We start from the raw sequence: 22791 nt of genomic DNA, 5'->3' as shown, positions 1-22791 counted from the left end.
TATTGTTTGTGTAAACCTTTGCGCTGGTTAAAATAAAAAAATTTTTATTTGAAACCAAAAAATTTGCATGCCAGTTTGAATGAGTGAAGCTATTTTAGTTACTCTATTGTTTTTGAAGGTAATTTAAACACATTATGCTATTTATCGTGTATCGTGACTAAAGCCCAACTATATCATGTTAGTTTTTCTTCGTATCGCCCACACCTAAATGGAAGTATGTTTTCCTCTTAGAGTGTCACCTTTATTTACGCTGAAAGTCTTCAGAGCAGCAAGACAAATGAATTTAACAGATAGCTCAGTTGTGCTCATTTGTATTCTCAGGCCTAAGCTTTGGAACAGAAAAAGACCTCCAAAGAACAACACACAAAAACCTCTAATTCATACTAAGTTCGGGAAAATATGACAGACCCTCCTCTGTGGTTTTTTGATCATACGGCTTTTCTCCAGGCCATGCGAAGGACGGCCAAAGCCATGGCCGTCATCCAGGTTATGTAAGCACTGCATGATATTGATTAGATTCACATTTTTGAGTCACCAGTGAAGCTGCTGGTTTGCTGTTTGTATCGGTGCTTTGTTTGCCTGGGTTAACGCCAGCCTGGGTGAGGGAAACTACATGCAAAAAGGATCAATCCATTCCTTAGCATTGCTCTTCTGTTGGAGCAGCTCACTCCCTCATTCTTTCACCTGTTTCTTAACCATCTTGTGTTCACTCTGCTCAATAGATAGATTGCTGAATAAATAGCTGTAAAACGGAAGTTCTTCCATCAACCTAGTTTTTACTAAATAGTAAATATATCTGAAATATCAAGTTTCAAGTTTATGGGCAGCTAACCAGTAATCTAAAACACAGCTGAAAACCTACTGTGAAAACATGGATGTTTACTATTTCTTTCTATTTAATGTTTCTTTAAAGATTGAGTTATCGAGGAGGTTAATCTGGTTGCTTTTAAATTAATGTAATTTCCTTTCTTAGGGAGGAGTGCCGCCTCCAGAGTTTTGGAGCGATACAAAGCCAGAGCTCAGGAACATACCGCTCTAAACCGGGGCCTCAGTCGCTCTATGGGCGCGCTGCCGATGCACGACTTGTTGAAAGGGGACGAGGGTGCAGCGCCCCAGAACTCCCTGTCTGACTATCACACAAACTCTGACTCAACGGCAGAATTCTACCCCAAAGCTCCTTCACTCCAGCACCAGCTTTCTTATCCCTACCTGCATCCTCTTCACCCCCAGATGAAGGGCCGGCCGGTGGAGCTGGACCGCAGGTCTTTACCCTACTATGTCACAGACAGAGGGCCCAGTCAGCCCAGGAAGATCTGGGCTTCCTCTGTGGACCTGGCTTACATTGACCCAGAAGCTCTTCGCTTTGGGGCTTTGGAAGATGCTCGGAGAGGGAGCAGTGCTTTAAGTACGCAGTCTGTGGGCAGGCGGAAATCCCCTTTGTCTGTGGCCAAGGAGGGGGATTATCAGTACTCTGAGATCGGTGGACTGAAGAACAACAGGTCTTCTCACTTCTCGGCCCTATCTGTCGGCTCTGGGATCCCTGGCGCATATGATAGGATCAAAGAAAAACAGAGGAAACTGGAGGCTCTGCAACAAGCAGTCAATGGTGAGTAAACCTGGCCTGACTATGTGTAAGTTGAGAGCACTGTGTTCTGTACAGCTGTGGATCTTCAGATGCCTCACTGATTGATTCAGTCCAGGTCTTTGGCTTCAGTACCAGAGAGAAATATTTTTGATAACTTCAAGTTAGGAGGGAAAAGGAATGTAGAAAAGAATGATTCACTTGGAGTCTTTATCAGAAGTAATTTGTATCATTGACTATGTATTTTTATTATTTATAGAGTTTATTTGTTTGTTCTTATTTGAAAATAATACTAGATAACATTTTTACCCAGTCTGATCCAATAATCAGTATTGATAAAACAGTTTAACAGATTAAGATTTAAAATGGATTCTTTTTAATCTGATCCAGTCTGATCTTAAACTGGATCAATTTCTAGCTAGCATTTTATTAATATTCAGCAATAAATTAAAGCTGTAATGGTAGCTATTTGGGGCATTAAGAACACAGGAAAATGCATTTTTCAAAAACCGATCTTTGGTTAATCAATCTTTAGGAATTGATAAGATTATAAATTAAGAATTGGAGAGTTTGGAATTTTGTTTTTGTTTTTAACACTGTCCTAGTTTAAAATATGAGTATCATTCTTTTTTTTATGCAGCAAAACTATTTCCAAACCAGGCTTCATCGTTATGTGATTTAGAACATATTTTGCCGAAGGAACATTCACGTTTCTGAAGACAGAATTTCCTTAGCTTGCTTTATTCTTTTATAATTGTTTATCTTTTTCTGAATGTTTCTTAACCGTGTGCTAAATGGAGCGCTGGTGCATTTATTATCCACTTATGTGTGGATGTATTTGCATAACGTCTACAAAGAGATGAGTTTTCTCTTCCAATAAATCCTTAATTGAATGGAACCTGAAATCATTAGTCATTTTTTTAATATATGAAATGCATAATTACTTAAAAATTAATAGGATAATTTCTTCTATTCATTTTTAGAGAAAAATTTTAAATTTTTGCAACACCCTGCCGTTTGATCAGAAGCTTTAATCTGTTTTCTACTTTGTTAAATTAATGGTTTATTTCCCAACATTTGATTGCTTTAAATCAAGTAGCCACAAGTTTTACAGCATATGTCACAGACGGTAACATTTTCAGGAAAGCTTTTGAAGCTATTTTGGCAGCAACTGACTAGCTTTATGATGGTGTTTTAACCATATTTTAATGTGATTGCCCTGGAGGGAAGGAGAAAAATGAAAGTAAATAAGAAATAACTTGGCAACTATAGCCTGCAGTAGAATAAAAAGTGTTTCATTTAATTTTTTTTTCCACTTCGTTTACAGAAACATTCACCATTTATTAAAGAAGCGGCTTTTATCACACATCCTTTAATACTGGACAAACTATCAGCGCCTTCTTTGCCCGTTTCCGGCAGTAATGCATCCCAAGAAAATAATTTAGGAGAGAAAATGCACAAATGGTATAAAACCAGTCTTTTACCTCCTAAACTTTAAATACCTGCGTTGCATCACATCTCTCATAACAGATGCTTTGTCATTAGTGTTGCGCAATTTAGGGGTTTCTTGTCAGACGTCATGTCTAGGTAATGTACACTATATTGCCAAAAGTATTTGCTCACCTGCCTTGACTCACATATGAGCTTAAGTGACATCCCGTTCCTAATCCATAGGGTTCAATATGACGTCGGTCCACCCTTTGCAGCTAGAACAGCTTCAACTCTTCTGGGAAGGCTGTCCACAAGGTTTAGGAGTGTGTTTATGGGAATTTTTGACCATTCTTCCAGAAGCGCATTTGTGAGGTCGCACACTGATGTTGGACGAGAAGGCCTGGCTCTCAGTCTCCGCTCTAATTCATCCCAAAGGTGTTCTATCGGGTTGAGGTCAGGACTCTGTGCAGGCCAGTCAAGTTCATCCACACCAGACTCTGTCATCCATGTCTTTATGGACCTTGCTTTGTGCACTGGTGCACAGTCATGTTGGAAGAGGAAGGGGCCAGCTCCAAACTGTTCCCACAAAGTTGGGAGCATGGAATTGTCCAAAATGTCTTGGTATGCTGAAGCATTCAGAGTTCTTTTCACTGGAACTAAGGGGCCAAGCCCAGCTCCTGAAAAACAACCCCACACCATAATCCCCCCTCCACCAAACTTTACACTTGGCACAATGCAGTCAGACAAGTACCGTTCTCCTGGCAACCGCCAAACCCAGACCCGTCCATCAGATTGCCAGATGGAGAAGCGCGATTCGTCACTCCAGAGAACGCGTCTCCACTGCTCTAGAGTCCAGTGGCGGCGTGCTTTACACCACCGCATCCGACGCTTTGCATTGCACTTGGTGATGTATGGCTTGGATGCAGCTGCTCGACCATGGAAACCCATTCCATGAAGCTCTCTGCGCACTGTTCTTGAGCTAATCTGAAGGCCACATGAAGTTTGGAGGTCTGTAGTGATTGACTCTGCAGAAAGTTGGCGACCTCTTCGCACTATGCGCGTCAGCATCCGCTGACCCCGCTCCGTCAGTTTACGTGGCCTACCACTTCGTGGCTGAGTTGCTGTCGTTCCCAAACACTTCCATTTTCTTATAATACAGCTGACAGTTGACTGTGGAATATTTAGGAGCGAGGAAATTTCACGACTGGATTTGTTGCACAGGTGGCATCCTATCACAGTTCCACGCTGGAATTCACTGAGCTCCTGAGAGCGACCCATTCTTTCACAAATGTTTGTAAAAACAGTCTGCATGCCTAGGTGCTTGAATTTATACACCTGTGGCCATGGAAGTGATTGGAACACCTGATTCCAATAATTTGGATGGGTGAGCAAATACTTTTGGCAATATAGTGTATTTTGTAATAAGTGTTTAGCAGAACATCCTTTGAACATAAAGTGTGGTCTCTCAGCATTTTTAAGCTGTAACAAAAGTTTGATATTTTTCTACAGCCCTGAGTTATGAGCTGTTTTATTCCATCCTTTGTTTTGGAGGAGACGTCTAGGTTACTATTGAGTATTTGGGGAAAACGGAAAGCTAGAACGTGTAATGAACTGGGTAGTTGAAGCAGGCTATATTTGACAGCTGGAGCGAAACGTTGACCACAGTAGGATGATGTGAACAGTCAGGCACTTGGATTCGTTACCAGTCGTGTAGATGAGTTTAGCTGCTGTGTGGAGGGAGCATTGGTTTGAATGGAGTGTCATCTGTGTGGGCTCCTCGGGGTATTCAGGCAGAATGAGTCAGCAGCACAAAGTTTTGCCCAAATGAGTGACTCTAATTAAAGGACGGTATAATTCTAGCCTGTAGTTGCCCTTTGTGATTTACAGGGGGGAGGGATGTTTGCACAGTCACATGTTAACGTACGAAACAATTGTTGCACTTGTGTTCTTCCTTAGGATAAAAGGCCGCAGAGTTTATGTTGCTCTCAAAGGTTTATTGGAATCTTAGTAAAAAGCTCCATAGGGAGGCTGCTCTAATACACCAACTCGCATGTACCTGCGTGGGTTTGAAGGCCATCTGGAGGAGGTGGAGAAAGATGAAGGTTAACGCCAACATGGTTAGCTTCATATAATAAACCACAGTCCTATATCTATACTTCCCATCCCTTGTATTGATTTTTCTACATGCTCCATCTACAACCTGCTTGTAGCCTCCTTTCTTTGCTCGCTACTATTCTATATTGTTTAATATATTCAGGGTTTTGATTGAAGATGTATTGATAAGACATCATGTGATAAAAACACAATTACTATGCACAATAGCTAAATAGCTAAATTTGTCTGCTTTTTAATATAGAGTTTTATCATAAACATTAACCAAGTAGTGGAAGACGTTACCCTAAATTAATTAATTCATGATTTTTCATTTGTTAGCGATGATTGAAAGAACTGTTACTTTCAGAATTTGGTTGGTTGAGACTTAACATCACTAATTATGCTCTCCAGATGTTTTATATATTGTGTCAAAGTGAATGTTTTCTGTCCTGCAGTAGGTTCCAGGCCTGTTCAGTGTCCATCCATTCAGTTTTTCTTACACACTTAATCCTCTAAAAGCTCATACTGCCTATTGGCTGGTGCCCATTTCCATAGGTCATTAGACGGAAGACATTTAGGCTTTTAATCTTTTTTCTTTAATTCTGTCAATTTAATTGATCTGATTCATTTCTAAAACCCCACCACTGGATTATTTTTTTATGGTGCTGTTAAAAAGATTCAGCTTCTTGTCCTGTCAGAATGAAACTAGTTGGTGAAGGATTGGCCACAGACTCCAGACCAGCACAGCCGATACAGTGTGTAATCACAGTATTAGGGGTTGATGGTGCAGAGTGTCGAATGCAAACTCAAGTACCTGGGGTCTGTTTATTATGAAGGTTAAATATTTCTTAGTAAATGCAAAGCTTGTTTGTTTTTAAGATTTTTATTAAAGGAATAAAAAAAAATAATGAATTTTTCGCTTTAGTTTAAATAATCTGGTTTCAGTGAGCTGCAACTTGAGTTATATATATATATATGCATATTTTTTGTTCATCTAAAAAAAGTGTTGTATAAGCTCAGTCTCTGATTCTATAAAGCTCCAAACTGATTCCTTTTTTCATCTTTTAGCAAGTCTTTATGTTGTCCGCTCGCCTCGGTGTCCAGGGGCATGTTGCTACCTGACCACCTCTTTGTCTTTCAGTACCCTGACAACTCCGAACCTCCCCCCTGTGCCCTAAAAAGCTTTAGCCTTCAATGAGTAGAAACTTTTCCTTTCAGACCCTGAGGCTGTAATTGGAGTCATGCATAGCGGATGAGGGAATTCCTAAGATTATTGGAGTTTTCCGGCTCTCGGTGGCAGGTTATTCTGCTTTGAGCTGGGGTCGACTCCAGTAATGGAAAACAATAAAAGAAGACTTCTAAATGAAAGAAGATGGGGAGTGTCTCTGTGTAGGTGTAACCACAAAAAGTCCAGCATTATGTCTTTAATTCCCTGTTTTAAAGATTCTTCAGTAGAAATGGTTTAAAAATATGACAGATATTGAATATTGTATAATTATTTCCGTTGAACGACTAATCGCACCTGTGATCCGCACCCTCTAGATGTTTGGTGCTTGTATTTGTTTTTTTAAATGAATCTTTTTGAAGAAAATTTGAAGCTATGACCATTAAAAGTATTGTGAAGGATTATCACGATTTTTTTTAAAGACCTGCCCTTTCCACTGAAAAAAAATGCACATGCACAGCCCTGTACCTGCCTATTAAATGCGTGCGAGAGCATGCTCAATCCCATTTCCCCTCGTGCACGCTCTGTTTAAAAGTTGCTGTTCTCATAGCTCAAACATGCTTACCGTGTCTTAACGCCAGCCCTAAATCCCTCAATCACTATATTCAATTCAGTTTATTTATATAGCGCCAAATTCACAACACATGTCATCTCAAGGCACTTTACAGTTCAACCAGATCATACAGTCAAATTGATACAAAGTTTTCTATCTAAGGAAAACCAGTTGATTGCATTGACTCATTGACTCAAATACAATCCCCCACACTAAGCATGCTTGTAGCGACAGTGGAGAGGAAAAACTCCCTTTTAACAGGAAGAAACCTCCAGCAGAACCAGGCTCAGTGTGAGCGGCCATCTGCCGAGGCCGACTGGGGTTCAAGGAGACAGAAGCAGAGATACAAAAAGCAGCTGTAAAAGGCGGCCCCGTCCAGGAAACACACAGCCAGGCAGACGAGCTCCAAGGCAGCTCCCATGCCAGAGGACGAAGAGAGCACATCCACTCAGTCACGGTCAGAGAAACAGGACCACACTGGAAAACAGGCCGATCTCCAACATCTATTAACAAGGGTGTTGATAGAAGCAGCACAGCTGATGTTTTTTTCCAGGATGACGTCACAGCCAAATAGGAACAGACGAGGCAAAGCTACTCTGAGGAAAAGCAGAGAGAGCAGAAGGTTAGAGATTGAACTAACAGATTCTGCAGAATAGGAGAACAGAGAGAGAATGAAGCAGAATGATGAAATGGGGGTCCCTATGTCCTCCAAAAGTCTAAGCCTATAGCAGCATAACTATAGAGATAGCTCAGGATAACCTGAGCCACCCTAACTATAAGCTTTATCAAAAATGAAAGTTTTAAGCCTAGCCTTAAAAGTAGACAGGGTGTCTGCCTCACGGACTAAAACTGGTAGTTGGTTCCACAGGAGAGGAGCCTGATAACTAAAAGATCTGCCTCCCATTCTACTTTTAGAAATTCTAGGAACCACTAGTAAACCTGCAGATTGAGAGCGAAGTGCTCTGTTAGGAACATAAGGAACAATCAGATCTCTGATATAAGATGGAGCTTGGCCATTTAAGGCTTTATATGTGAGAAGGAGGATTTTAAATTCTATTCTTGATTTAACAGGAAGCCAATGAAGAGAAGCCAGGATAGGCGAGATATGATCTCTCTTTTTAATTTTCATTAGAACTCTGGCTGCAGCATTTTGGATCAGCTGAAGGCTTTTAACTACAGTTTGTGGACTTCCTGATAGTAAAGAATTACAATAGTCCAGCCTTGAAGTAACAAATGCATGGACTAGTTTCTCAGCATCACCCCTGGACAGGATATTTCTAATTTTTGCAATGTTCCTCAGATGAAAGAAGGAAATTCTAGAAACCTCTTTGATATGGGATTTAAATGACAGGTCCTGATCAAAAATAACACCAAGATTTTTTACTTTATTATCTGAAATCAGTTTAATCCCATCCAAATGAAGTGACTGGCTAATCAGTTTCTTTTTCAGAGACTCTGGTCCAAAGACTATAACTTCTGTTTTGTCTGCATTCAGAAGCAGAAAATTAAGAGTCATCCAGGTTTTTATGTCTTCAAGACATGCCTGTAATCTATGTAATGGGTTAGCTTCATCTGGATTTATAGACAGATATAGCTGGGTATCATCAGCATAACAGTGGAAATTAATCCCATGCTGTCTAATAATTCTACCAATTGGGAGCATGTATAAAGTAAAGAGAATTGGTCCTAGCACTGATCCCTGTGGTACTCCACAGGTAACCTTTGAGCGTGTTGAAGATCTATCATTAACATGAACAAACTGAATTCGATCAGATAGATAAGATTTAAACCAGTCTAGTGCTGTTCCTTTAATTCCAACAAAATATTCAAGTCTTTCTAAAAGAATATTATGGTCAACTGTATCAAATGCAGCACTAAGATCCAACAGGACGAGCACAGATACAAGTCCATTATCTGAGGCCATGAGAATATCATTAGTGACTTTCACCAGAGCTGTTTCAGTGCTATGATGAGCTCTAAAGCCAGACTGAAACTCTTCAAAAAGTTCATTATGGTGGAAGTGATCGCAAACTTGTTTGGCAACTACTTTCTCAAGAATTTTGGATAAGAAAGGAAGATTGGATATAGGTCTATAATTGACCAAGTCATCTGGGTCAAGAGACGGTTTCTTAAGCAGAGGTTTAATTACAGCAATCTTAAAAGCTTTAGGTACATATCCCTGTAACAGAGATAGATTAATCACATCTAAAATGGAGGAGGAGATCAAAGGGAATACCTCCTTAAATAACCTGGTTGGAACTGGATCTAACATACAAGTTGAAGGCTTAGATGAAGACAATAATTTTGCTAATTCAGAGAGTTCAACTGGATCAAAGCAGTCTAAACCCGGTTCAGATTCCATGACTACCTCAGGTACAATCGCGGATAGAGGAGTGCTTATGATCTTATTTTTAATAAGATCAATCTTATTTATAAAGAATCCCATAAAATCATTGCTGCTAAGAGCAGGTGGAATGGACGGTTCAACAGAGCTATGGCTCTGGGTGAGTTTGGCAACTGTATTAAAAAGAAATCTAGGATTATTCTTATTCTCCTCTATTAATGAGGAGAAGTATGCTGCTCTTGCTTTACAAAGGGTCCTCTTATACAACAGTAAACCATTTTTCCAGACTAGGAAGGACTCTCGCAGGCCTGTGGAGCGATATTTTCTCTCCAGTTTCCTAGCATTTTGCTTCAAAGTACGCAGCTCTGCATTAAACCAAGGAGCAAGCTTTCTATTTTTAACGGTTTTCATTTTCAAAGGAGCTGCGTTGTCTAAGGCAATACGCAGAGAACTAGCAACCCCCTCAATATATAAAGCGGGGACTATAGTGGACTAAATAGCAAACTCAGTTAGATTACTATTCGGACATATGATCGCTGCTTTTTGCTCCACGTTTGTCACTACACTCCACTCCAAGCATTCCAGGATATATCTCTCCCTTCTGAGGCCTTTCTTTTCTTCTCATACACTTCATAGTCACTTTTTCTTTTACGACCCTCTGCCATTTTCAAAGAACCGCATTGAGAGTTGTGAGCTTTATATGACTGTCTGAAACCGTAACACTACGCATCTTTGCTGAAAGTGCGCATGCGCAGAAAATAAAGCACGTAGGACGGCCTTACGTAAACATATCACCAGAATGATAGGCAATTAGGAGGACCAATTATTTAGATGATCCACATGGAAATAAATGATTGACATCTAAACCTTTAAGTTGGTTTTCATAAAACCATTAGGACTTAATTGGAAAGGTTTTTCCTGTTTGGAATTGTGGAAGCAACTTTAACTCATTGCAAGGTAATAGAGTACTAGTCCATTTATCATATTTTAGTAATATTAATTTAGAATAGTCGTCCCTTTCAGCTAATACATTTCAAAACATGTTCACCTATGATAAAGGAGATGAGTCTTTGTCCCTTCATTTCCACCATGAAGTGTAATGGTCAAGCTGATACTATAACTTTTTCTGGAAGTATGACAATATTTTTTAGTATTTCTTTTTCAGACCACTCACTGGCAATGAACAGCAACTGGTGGGAAAGGGGGGGGGGGGGGGGGGGGGGGTCTTAATCACTGTTTTCTCCACACAATGGTTCAAGAAACCATCACTTCTTCTTTTCTCTTTAAAGAAATTTCAACTGGTTTTACTTAGCAGCACATTAAGACTCCAGAACCCATTGTTACTGGTAACAAGGGTTAGGATATATTTACTCTTTTATTTGGAACAACAGCTGTTTGTCATAGACGGGTTCAGCAGATGTTCTTGAGAGCATAGACCACTATAACAGTCCAAATTCATATAGTTTAATAAAACAGGGAAGTAATGAGGGATCTTGGTCATCTGCAATTCATCAGTTGTTTGTTTCCCATTCAATAAAAAGTCACATTGTTCTTTTTTTTTACTTATCTTTCTGGGTAAATTTGTTTTCATGAGCTAAATGAGATTAATAATTTCTCTGTATTACCTTTTTTCTTTACTCATTAGGTTTTAAAGATCTGCCATATCAGGTTGTCCGGGCAAGTGACTGCATGTGCGGGTAACTGCATGAGTCTGCCGGTTTCTGAGAAAATGCACACGTCTTTTTAACTGCATGGGAAAAGTGCACAAACCATTTAGTCTCTGTACCTTTTTAACAACAGGATTGCATAAAAGGAACTTGTGACTCATTTCAGCAGAGGATAGGAAAACTATTTTAGGTGACTGTCTGACCAGTCCTTCTGCCTCCTAGTATCACTTTGGCTGCCGCTGGCCTCCGATGCATTTCCTTGAGTTGTTTGCTGAGGACCATCGTCATCATGAATAGAAGAGAGCTCAGCTGAGCTGTAAAACTGAACAAGATTTCCGAGCACAGACTGAAGAATGTGGTTCATTTAAAGTATGTGATGACACCAAGGAGCAGGACTTTCAGGTTCTGTGAACTTAGGAACACATGACTCTTGGATTAGTGTTCAAAGTTTATTGTTTATGCTTTCTTCTTACTGACGAGTTAAGTTCAACACTGAGTTTATGAAGCAATACTAAAAAAAGACATGTGTTGAGCTGGCCTCTGCTTGCTGTGGTTCTACCAGTCAAGCGAGAGAAAGGCTACGAACCCTGATAGAAAACCTGATGAGAGACACGCCTGAACACTTGTGGTGAATCCACCTTCCTGTGGAGTCATCTGGAGCCTTTTTACTCTTAGTGTTTACCAACAGCATGACTAATACCAGCATTTTATTTCCTTATTGTACTGTCTTGTTCAATGCCATGGAACATGTAAATGTGTTTTCAAGTGTTTTTTTTTTTTTTTCATAAAGGAAAGCATGAGCCACTCATTAAGCTGTCCCATTATGAATGGTGATGAGGTTGTGTAATAGTGTTTTTGTGTGATGTTGCTTCAGAAATAAATCAGTTTCATCCTAACATGATATCAAACATGTTGGTATAACCATTATGTAGATTATGGGCATGAGTTTTTTTTTTTTACCCCATTTCATGCATGATCAATAGGTCATGATTGATTGACTGTTAATTAGAAGAATGTTTACCTTTCAGACCCAAACCGAACCCACCAAAGGTACAACAGTGATTACAGTTCATCTAGTGAAAGCCCCTCCGTTGCCTCTTCGGATCCAGACTACAGGCAAGGTAAGAAACATCCTTAAACCTTTAATATTTTCACATGGATTTATGAAGACAATCATTTCTTTTTGTATTTATATCCAATTCAAACTAATTCAGTAATCCGATTCAACTATTCAACTATTTTAGTAATCGATTAATCGTTAACTTGAGTTTAGCAAATGTAAAACATTACTTTAGGTGACAGATCAACCAACTCTCGAGCAAGTACTATATCAAAATTGTAAAAAAAAAAAAAAATATATATATATATATATATATATATAAAAAATTCCACTTGTGTTAATTCATAGTTTGGATGCCAAACTCTTCCCCTTTTAGGTCAGTTAGCGTTATTTCTGTTTACCTAAAAAAGAATTGATGTATTACAGAGATTACTTTTTAATGAATACTTTTGAGTTGTTTTTTTTACTAAACACATACCCATACTTTTCATATTTTAGTATGGTCTAAAACAAGATTCAGTTCATAATGTGTGCTGAGGCTTAGTGCTGTTATCTTTATTTTGGGAAACAATGATGCTACCTGTAATGATATTTAAGGACAAGAATCTTTGCTCTTGGTTCTTTTTATCCCTAAATCACATGCTCATTGTTTGACGTACCTTTCCATTTATTTCCTTGACTGGTTCCTCTGCAGCTAACAAATAAAGGCCCAACTATTATAACAAAGAGATCTTAGGATTATGCATCATATTCAACTTGAACATTTTTAAACAGGTCTTCACTTGTTGAAGGATGAATAGAGTTATGAAATGCTTCATAGTCAGGCCTTTCAATAAATTACATTTGCAATATAAAAGCAGTTTTTTCAAATCATAGATGCATTTCATTTTGGTCACGTTACATTGGAAAAAGTAAGACACCAATTTTCTCACTCTGGACCTTTAGGTGGCATTAATACACTTAAAGTCGGTTTGCTGCCTCACAAAAAGGGAGAGTTGCTTTAGCACGAAAGTAGAAGTAGCACTTTCCCTTCCAGCAGTAAAGTTCAACAGGATTGAACCTGGACAAGAAAGATTTTAAGGTTATAAAACAATGAAACCAAGCAGTGAAAAATCTGCATGTTTGTGGTTCGTTCAAAGAGAAAAAAAATACAGAATTTGTTAAAAAAAAAAAAAGAAAATCACAGTTTTGACTTTTGGTGAAACTGTTCAGCCTTACCTCCTACAAAGGTATTGTTTATATTTGGATTTTTTTCCCACGCTACTCAAATAAAATAAAATAAAAATTTTGGCCACCACAACATGGAAAAGCTGTTATCACTCTTAGTACTGCTAAACTGCAGTGTCACTTTATGCGCACATTTAATGCAAGTCAGCAGATGTTAATAATGCTCCTGGCTTTGCCTGACTTAAGTGTTCCCTGTAACTACTGTTCTGCTCAAACATATTCATGCAAGTTTAATCACATCACCTTGTGGGTGTCAGGAGGGGTGTGTTAGATTGATAAAAACTGAATGTAGTGCTTTGTGCTCATTTGTGCAGCTGATATTCCCACATCTCTTGCAGCTAAGAAACCTGCTGAGGTGACGAGGTACGGCTCCCAGCTGGCACTTGCAGAACACGATGCCCTGTCACTGAGAAGCCACAACTCACAGAGACATAGGTAATAAACATAAGGCCGAATGCAGCTGTGGATCAGAGGCTGCCTGATCCATCACACATTGACACCTTTAAAGTTGATACTGCTTCATTACTTTTTTTTCTTCCCCCTGGCCCATGTTAACTGGATCTTTCAGAAGTTATTTCTCTCTGATGCTATCCAGCATCCCATTTCCTCTGCAGGCGTTTCTACTTATCCTGGTGCTGGTGCAGTACTCTCTGAAAACACAGGGGGCAGTACACCACATAAATAGTTAAAAGATAGTGAGTGAGACACATTGAAATCAGCTGTGTTCCCAAAAAACATTTCCTATCATCTTAGTTCTGCTGTAGGTAGCTCATTGCAATGTCTCACTGGGTGAGTGATATTTTGCATGTTAAGGGGAGCTATGAACAGCTCCTCCCAGTATGAAGAAAAAGAAGGAACTAGGAGTGAGTTAAATTAGATAAGATGATGAAAAGAAGGGAGAAAGAAATAGGTAGGGCTGTGAAGCAGAAACAAAATATATAGTTTCTCTTTAGCAATGTTCAGTCTTACCCTCTACCCTGCCCCCTTTTACACAAAATCCTGGTGGAAACTCTGATTTACTGGTCAGTGTGAGTTATTCTATTTATGCCATTACCATACCAACACTGTGAGATACAAAGCCATGCAAACTGTCGGCAGTTCGTACGCCAGAATGAAGAAAAGAGACCAGCACATGTATTTAAACTTTGCAAGGAAAAAAAATCAAATGCAAACACAAGGAGATGCAAATCCCATACACACCCAGAACCGTCTTGGTGTGGGTCACTCTGGTAACCGCATCTATTGTTCCCGAAAATAAAAACGAAAAGAGCCGTTTGCCTGCATAGTCATTTTAACTTAAAGGGTTTCTTTATGGTGTATGTTTTTCTTATTGCATACATGAAGTCATTTTAATTATTGCAATGACTCCAGTCAGCGCACTAAGGCATACAGGAGCATCTTTGTCTTGAGAAAAGGTGATGTGTGTGCGCGCCTACTCATAAGGCTTGCTGCCCTCCTGACCCGACCAATGAGCAGAGCAGCATCAGACAAAGCCGTCCCATTTTAGCCCTCCAGGCTACACACAGCTGGTGTGGCACAGCAGGATCAGCCTCATGCTTCAGTTGTGAGATCATCAAATGTGACATTCACATTCAGTCCTCTTGATCTCTCTAATCTCGACATGACCGGCCTAAACAGCCTGCTGTTGGTACGCCTTCTCCATTTGGAAGGAGTCCTTTTGATCTGCAACTGTCTTTTTTTGAAGTTGTGTTTTAACAAATCATCCATCCATAAATCTTTACCAGTTAACATTGGGTTCCCTTCAGGCACAATGAGGGTACAGCTGACGAAAGTGCTGAGATGCTCCTTCAGAGGCAGGAGGAAGAGGTGCAACGACTGCAGACACAACTAGCCAACAGACTGTCCAGGGCCAACTTCTACCCTGCAGACGAACCCCTTCTCCAGCCTCATGCTTCAGCACTTGACCTTCAAGACCCTCTGTATCCTCCTTTATCGCTCCGCAAAAGCAAGGTTTGTGTACTTTGTGACTTGGCACTTAAAGATATGCACCAAAAGAGATAACCTTAATCCATCATAAAGACAACTCAGAAAATCCTAATCCCCCATGTCTATAGAATCTATCATTAATACACCTTTATTTAAGCTCCCTTCATCCAAGCAGCTTGAGGCTCATACTGAGGTTCCTGATGATGCATGTACAAATTCAACTTGCATAAGCTTATTGGCAACAAAGTTGTTGACTCTGTCCTCATTTGATGTTGTGCAAATGCAAACTGCTGACTCTATACTTTAATTTATTCCTTTCTCTGTTGAGTTAATTGTAAACATGGCGCTTTTAGGAATTTTAGAGTTTGCTCCAGATTTATTCCCTCTATGATTGCAAATTCAGTATAAAAAAACGTGTTAGTTGGTAAATACAGGAGCAAATTTGCTGATGTTGGCATCAAAGCCTTAACTCTACTGCAGTGTGCTGCTGTAGTACTCGATTATGCACACATCTATGTGAGAAAGCTCATTTGTCATGTTTGTGGTCTGTTTGGTTGATGGGATTTCAGTTGTTGGGGTTGATAGTTGGAAGTTAGGTTGTCTGCAGGGCAACGAAAAGCATAAAGGCTACAACAGTATGAAATATATAAATGTAAGGAGTGAATAAAACTTTTCTATCTTTATATGTATATAGAGCTTTTATGGACCTGAGTTTGTGAAGATGGCCAGCGAGCCGTCAGTTCCCTTATCTGTGCCTTCGTCTATAATGGTGAGCATTTAACGCTAATCCTTCTGGAAATAAAATTATTCTGGACCTTCATTAACCACTGCTTCTTTTCTATTTTCAGCAACAGAAGCGCAGTAAAGGGGAAGAAGTGCTGAGGAAGGTCAGCGTTGTTCTCCTAAATGGGCAAAAATTAGAGCTGGGCTGTGACCTTAAGGCGGTTTGTAAGGACGTTTTTGATATGGTGGTGGCACACGTCGGCCTGGTTGAGCACCATCTCTTTGGCCTTGCATACCTCAAAGGTAATTTTGAGATGTTTAGGATTCTTCTGGTTTGCCTTGATATTTGATACTTCTTTTTCAACATGTAGACTGAACTTATACTCTCCTAAATGCAAATATGTGCCCCTTGAACATTTTCATACTTTGAAACGTAAAAAAAAAACAAGCTTTAGTTTATTTTGTTGGAATTTTACAGGGTGGAACAAGACAAAGTACTTAACTAGAAGTGCAGAGATGATTTGGTTTTTAAAATTTTGATAGTTTGATCAGTCTTTAATCAGACTCTCTATCATTCTCTGGATTTTTAATCACATAAATCCCAGTCAAAAGCAATGAAGGTATTGTTAATTATCAAACTTTCAGATTGACTTAACAGTATTCTTCTGCCTTCCCTAACCCTTTAAAAACATTTACCACAGAAACTGAGTTCTTCTTCGTTGAACCCGATGCCAAACTCACTAAAGTGGCTCCTGATGGTTGGAAGGAGGATCCCAAGAAAAGAAGATCCGACGTGCTTTTTAACCTCTTCTTGCGCATCAAATTCTTTCATGATGATGTCAACCTCATACAGTAAGCTCAAATATTTGAAATCCCCTGCTCCTTAATACATGTTCCCATGATGCAGCCCGACAAAAGCATAATATTTCAAGATCTGTTTGACGCTTCTTGTGTCTTTGATAAACAGACATGCTTTGACCAAGCATCAGTACTACCTGCAGCTGAGGAAGGATATCTTGGAGGAACGGATGCACTGCAATACAGAAAATGCCCTGCTGCTGGCTTCACTGGCTTTACAGGCTGAATATGGCGACTACCAACCAGAGGTACCAAAGTTCTGCTTTCAATAGTTGTAATACTAATAAAAACTGAATTGTTTCTTTTTCTTACTTATCCTGCCTCGCAAGTACCTTAAGTACCATATATTTTCTTTGTTAATTTGCTTCTAAAAAGAAAAAGGCCATATCTTAAATGGTTTTAAAGGAGAAGTTCGGTTTTTTACACTTTAAGCCCATTTTCTGTAGTGTCCAGGATGAAATCGAATGAAGGACACCAAAATTTTGACAATTGGTCCTGTCTCTGCTTTTTGGCTCATTTAGAATCAACCCCTGGCTGCTTTAGAATGGCTAGCATAGAGCATGTCCGATAATGTCCTTAAAACAACCTTAAACGTTCTTTTTTTAAAATATGCTACTCACCGTGTCGTCAGCGCTGTTCAATGACGTTCCAAAAAAAGTTTCGTGAAGAAAAAACGTTCCTGTAGTGTTTTATTTAGCATTTTGTAAATCCCATTGAGTTCTGTAGGAATAGTCAATATTCCGCTGCCACCGGAAACGGAAATGGGGCCTGTTTACACAGTTGTAGTCTTTTCGCTTCACTCTGTGTACTCCGACGTCGAGAATCAAGAATCCACCTTTCGTATTCCATTTTCAGAGTTTTTTAAAGTGTTTAACAGAGACGTTAGCACCTCGACGTCGGAGTACGCAGAGTGAAGCGAAAAGACTACAACTGTGTAAACAGGCTCCGTTTCCGGTGGCAGCGGAATATTGACTATTCCTACAGAACTCAATGGGATTTACAAAATGCTAAATAAAACACTACAGGAACGTTTTTTCTTCACGAAACTTTTTTTGGAACGTCATTGAATAGCGCTGACGACACGGTGAGTAGCATATTTTAAAAAAAGAACGTTTAAGGTTGTTTTAAGGACATTATCGGACATGCTCTATGCTAGCCATTCTAAAGCAGCCAGGGGTTGATTCTAAATGAGCCAAAAAGCAGAGACAGGAGCAATTGTCAAAATTTTGGTGTCCTTCATTCGATTTCATCCTGGACACAACAGAAAATGGGCTTAAAGTGTAAAAAACCGAACTTCTCCTTTAAGGATCTGGTCAATTCCTCATGAAAATGCAACTGTTGTTTATGTCTGTGCTCCAGCTTCATGGGAAGACCTATTTCAGACTGGAGCACTACCTCCCTTTGTCCGTCTTGGATAAGGTGGGCCAAACGACTCTGCGGGAACAGCTGCCTAAACTACACAGTAACTATTACGGAGTATCGGAATCAGAGGCAGAGTTTGAGTTCCTCAAGGTTAGCAAGAACAAAATGACCCGAGTTCTGATCCTCTGTGTGGTTAAATTAAAATGTATTTCACTTTGGACTTTATCAAAAAATTATTTAAACAGAATACTAAGAATATGTATGATGATCTAAAAAGTCTTGAACTTATGTATAAATCATAAAATTGTAATTCTTTGTATATTGAAATTCCTTGTAGGTGATCCTTTTAACTCAATTTTAAATATTTGGTACAACTTCTGTTGTCATAGAAGTCAACTTACTGTTTTTTGTTTGCAGTTTTGCGGTATTTACTATTTAAGAACACTGTGTGTTGTTTGTTTAAAAGGTAAGCCAGAAGCTGACTGAGTACGGAGTCCATTTCCATCGAGTGCTTCCAGAGAAGAGGTCCCCAACGGGCATCATGTTGGGGGTCTACTCCAAAGGAGTGCTCATTTTTGATGTGCTTAATGGAAATCGAACGCCTGTACTAAAGTTCCCCTGGAGGGAGACCAAGAAGATTTCCTTTGCAGTGAGAAATCATCTCTTATCTATAAATTATACGTTTTTTTTTATTTTATTTTTTATTTTTTTTTTTTATTTGTAAAGATTAGATAAAATGTTTCTCACCGTTCTTTCTTTCTTCCTAAAGAAAAAGAAAATTTGCCTCCAGAACACATCGGATGAAATCAAGCACCTTTTCCAGACTGACAGCAACAGGACATGCCAGTATCTGCTGCAGCTGTGTTCTGATCAACATAAGTTCCACCTGCAAACGAAGGCACGCCAAAGCAACCAGGAGCTGCAGGATCTCGGTATGCCAGACGTACGCAGTCATGCAAACATAAATGGGTAGAGCTTATAAACCAATGCAGCCTGGCAATCTGTAAACCTGTACAGCAGGAACACCAATTTTAGAAAGTAAAATTTAAGCTGTGAGATCTGACACCAGGAAGCATTATTGTTAATATTTTTATACTGGTACTGTTTAAAGATAAGAATTCAGTCTTTGTAGAATTTTTTTATCTAACTAAGGAAACCGACTGAGAGAAAGAAAAGGAGCTGTTATTGAAATAAAATAAAATGATTTTCAGAATTGTTATTAACATTGTAAACAATGATTCTGTTACATCTTAAAATATTTGTGATATCATGTTGAACTATACAGGCAAAACTGGAGATTTATCAATTTTTTCCTATCTACATTGAAGAAAGGGCATTAAATACAACCTCTACCCCTCCCACTCACACTACTGTAGCAAATTCAGCATTGTTTTAAAGCTGAGCTAGAAGTCTTTAACACCTTACTCTAAAGCTCTGAAAAATTTTCAAGACTAATATCTCATTTAACGCCTGATATTCCAGTAGGGTCAACAAAAATGTTTAATAATTGCCTGAGAAAAGCATGAGGTGTATTGGAAAGATCCAAAAAGACACCTCTTAGACATAATGGAATGGAGTTGATCATTTCCCCAATATTTGTATATTCTGTGTCTTTTGTTTAATCAGAGAACTGCCCCTTGAGCAGTATGCAGTATTCCATTGACTCGCAAGCTGGCGATGCATCAGCCAGGGCAGCAGGCCGAGTCAGCATGGCCCAAAGCTTATCCACACGCTCCAATCCAGACCACCTGAAGAGGATCTCCTACTCAGAGGTGGCCCTCAACAAGACACCATCTGGCTCGGTATTAGTCCACGATGAGCTCCACCTTCCAGGTTACAACCCATTAGCATCTACCGTCTTTCCCAACCCCCGGCTGATGAGTCGGTCCCACCACAACCTGGCTCAGATGCCGGAGCCTGAGGAGAACCCAGTGTTGGAATTGCTGCGTTCATCCAAAAGCAGACTGACCCAGCCTCAGATAAACCCAGCAGCATCAGGTTTCCAGCAGCATCAGCGAGCAAACTCCGACACAGACTCTATTTCTCACCCTCAGGATAAGTAAGTAAAGAGAACTTTGATCTCGAGAAGAAAATTATTACATCTCTGTTTTGAATTAACTTTTTTGCTAAGTCATTTTATCTACTGGTTCCCATGTTTCTTTGTGTGTAGTTTCTATAAACCCTCATCACAATGAAACCAGTAAGATTACTAACTTGTTCTTTGGCTTAAGAGACACTAGAGACGGATCTCTACCTCAGCCTAATTGACTCTCTGGGGGGGGATCTCTGCATGTGGGGGTACACAATCCCCTGGGTCCATAGGAGCCTCTCCCTGGTTATATGTGTGCTGTTTTATTTAGGGCTTGTCACTTTATGTTGTCATGGACTTTTATCGCATCGATATTTGGTTTAACATTACACACAAACAAATGGGCTGCAGGAAACGGATGGTTAAGTTTTGTCGATTCTAAAGGTGCCTTATAAATAAATCTTCATTGTTTTTTGTTTTTTGACAGGTATTTGGGTGGAGTTTTCCACAACAGCCCATCATGGCATCTCAGTCAGCCTAAAAAGGAATCTGACTCTTCTTCTATAGAGGACAATGGACAAGCATATGTAGTTGGTAAGATTATACATAATTAAAAATAAACTATATCAGAAGATTTGTGCTTAAAAACTATGCTAGAGCTTTGTCTTACTCCAACAGTAACATGGATTAAACACATTTTTACTGCATTAAATTGCAAGGAAAACCTGATAAACTACGGTTTCTTTTAGCTTTTAATTTATTTATAAGCACCAGTTACATTAAGTGGACAAAGCAACATAAAAGAAAAACTTAATTTAGCTCTTATAAAGTCCCAAATATACCACAAGTAAATACAAAAATGAATTGTAAAAAAAACTTAATGATTACTTTACTGTGTAAACCATCAGAGGACAGAGCCAGAAGATATGATGAATGTTTTACTTCTTAGTTTCCAGTTTCTCCCGCCTCTCAGCCAGTGTTTACTTTGTACAGATTTAACGACATATCAGCAGAGGCTCTTCCAGACAAAACATTTCATAGCCTCAAAGTCTGAGATTTTCCACTGGAAAGTAAACATTATTGGTTTTATTAATTTATATTTGAAAGTTTCTTAAAAAACAAAACAAAAAAAAGTTTCATTCATCTTCATTTTACAGCAGTAGATTCTAAAGTTTGTATTCCTTGGTGGTGAAAAACAACCAATGCACTTTTGACTTCAGAATTTAAACAGAATAGCCAAAAAACATCTAATGGATTTTTATATAATTGATGTAAAAAGAGAATTTATAATACATAGACAGATGGAAAAAAAATAAAAAAAATAAAAAAAAAAATATATATATATATATATATATATATATATATATATATATATATATATATATATATATATATATATATATATATATATATATATAGGCATCAATAATGTTAATGAACTTAGAAGTAATTCAATAGCCTTTTAAGGATCTTTTCTACATTTTTACTTTGTGGGGTTTGAGGCTTAATACTTTATGGTTTATTGTATAACAGCATAGGTTCGGTATTGGCTTAATGAGGAACCATTAAGATGGATTTTTTTACTACTGTGTTTATCAGTCATTGCCTCCAAACAGAAACAGTAGGCTTGGTCATGTAAGGAGGAGAGAAGAATGCAACACATTAACTTTTACCTGCAGTAAAGCTGTGTTTCTTGTGTTATTTTGATTATGCTTCTCAATAGGTACAATAGATTTACTTATATATACTGACTAATTATCAAGAGAGGGACATTTATACTACGTCTCCTACTCAAAGAGAATAATTTACTAATGGTTGGAATGGCTGCTCTCCTGTGTTGTTCTCAGGTGTCAGTATGCACAGTTCCTCTGGAGCCTCTTCAACACCAGCCTCTGTTAATGGTATGTCCATGGTTTGTCATCGGTGTAATGAATTCACAGTGGCATACTGTAGATCACGCTTATTTCAACACATGCTTAAGAAAAGAGTAAATCTTTTCTTTTTTCTGTATTGGACAGATTCTCTGAAAATAAAGCTTAATGAGCTGCCATCTCTGGAGAGGGATATCACAGCTGTAAACCTGAAGAAAGATCCCAAGTATGGACTGGGTAAGCATGCAGTTATTAGCATAGCATATCTGTCTGTCATTTCCTCATTCACAAATCTGAACAGGATTCTACATCAGTCAGTGGCTTTCGGTGCTCATGGGGTCCAATGTAAGAGGAAGGAGCTTGCGGAAAAGTTCTAGTGTTTTTATTCCTGAGATTATAAAGAAATTAATGAAGGATTTGAGGATTTGCTGCGGTCCATCAGGACCAGAACCTCCCGTCACAAAAACAGTTTTTTCCCATCTGCTATCGGCCTTATCAACAAGGCCAAGACCCGCCCGTGACACTGGACAATGTTTCTCTCCCCCATTCAGGATTTCTGCGTTACATTAACGCACAGTCTACTGTTTGTATATAGCTTCTGTGTATATATATTTATATATATTCTATCTTATTTTGTTATTTTGTTTTGTTTTGTTGTTTTTTTTGTCTGCACCAACAACACCAAGTCAAATTCCTTGTAAGTGCAAACCTACTTTGCAATAAACTTGATTCTGATTCTGATTCTGAGAGAAACATTAGGAAAACATACATGTGAAAGTATTTGCACATGTGCTGATTGGTGTACGTTGTGAATAAAT

At 38.9% G+C, this 22791-nt stretch overlaps 1 protein-coding gene across 5 annotated transcripts in view; it reads left to right on the top strand.

Moving 5' to 3' along the window:
- The window catches only part of ptpn13 (protein tyrosine phosphatase non-receptor type 13), a 52339-nt gene that overhangs the window by 17175 nt on the left and 12373 nt on the right, over positions 1-22791 (top strand). For all 5 annotated transcript variants that reach the window (XM_038275072.1, XM_038275073.1, XM_038275071.1 and 2 more), the window contains exons 7-21: positions 974-1606; positions 11925-12017; positions 13522-13618; positions 14950-15154; positions 15825-15899; positions 15979-16156; positions 16555-16705; positions 16821-16959; positions 18071-18223; positions 18540-18722; positions 18843-19005; positions 19700-20132; positions 20590-20696; positions 21950-22003; positions 22121-22210. In XM_038275072.1, the coding sequence (XP_038131000.1) occupies positions 974-1606; positions 11925-12017; positions 13522-13618; positions 14950-15154; positions 15825-15899; positions 15979-16156; positions 16555-16705; positions 16821-16959; positions 18071-18223; positions 18540-18722; positions 18843-19005; positions 19700-20132; positions 20590-20696; positions 21950-22003; positions 22121-22210 (2754 nt within the window). The remainder of the gene's footprint in view (positions 1-973; positions 1607-11924; positions 12018-13521; positions 13619-14949; positions 15155-15824; positions 15900-15978; positions 16157-16554; positions 16706-16820; positions 16960-18070; positions 18224-18539; positions 18723-18842; positions 19006-19699; positions 20133-20589; positions 20697-21949; positions 22004-22120; positions 22211-22791) is intronic.

This window comes from Cyprinodon tularosa, unplaced genomic scaffold (assembly GCF_016077235.1).
Source record: "Cyprinodon tularosa strain WSP-4 unplaced genomic scaffold, ASM1607723v1 ctg94, whole genome shotgun sequence".
NCBI classification, from domain to species: Eukaryota; Metazoa; Chordata; class Actinopteri; order Cyprinodontiformes; family Cyprinodontidae; genus Cyprinodon; species Cyprinodon tularosa.
Note: the sequence above shows the minus strand (reverse complement) of the source record. Positions and strands in the feature narration are given on the sequence as shown.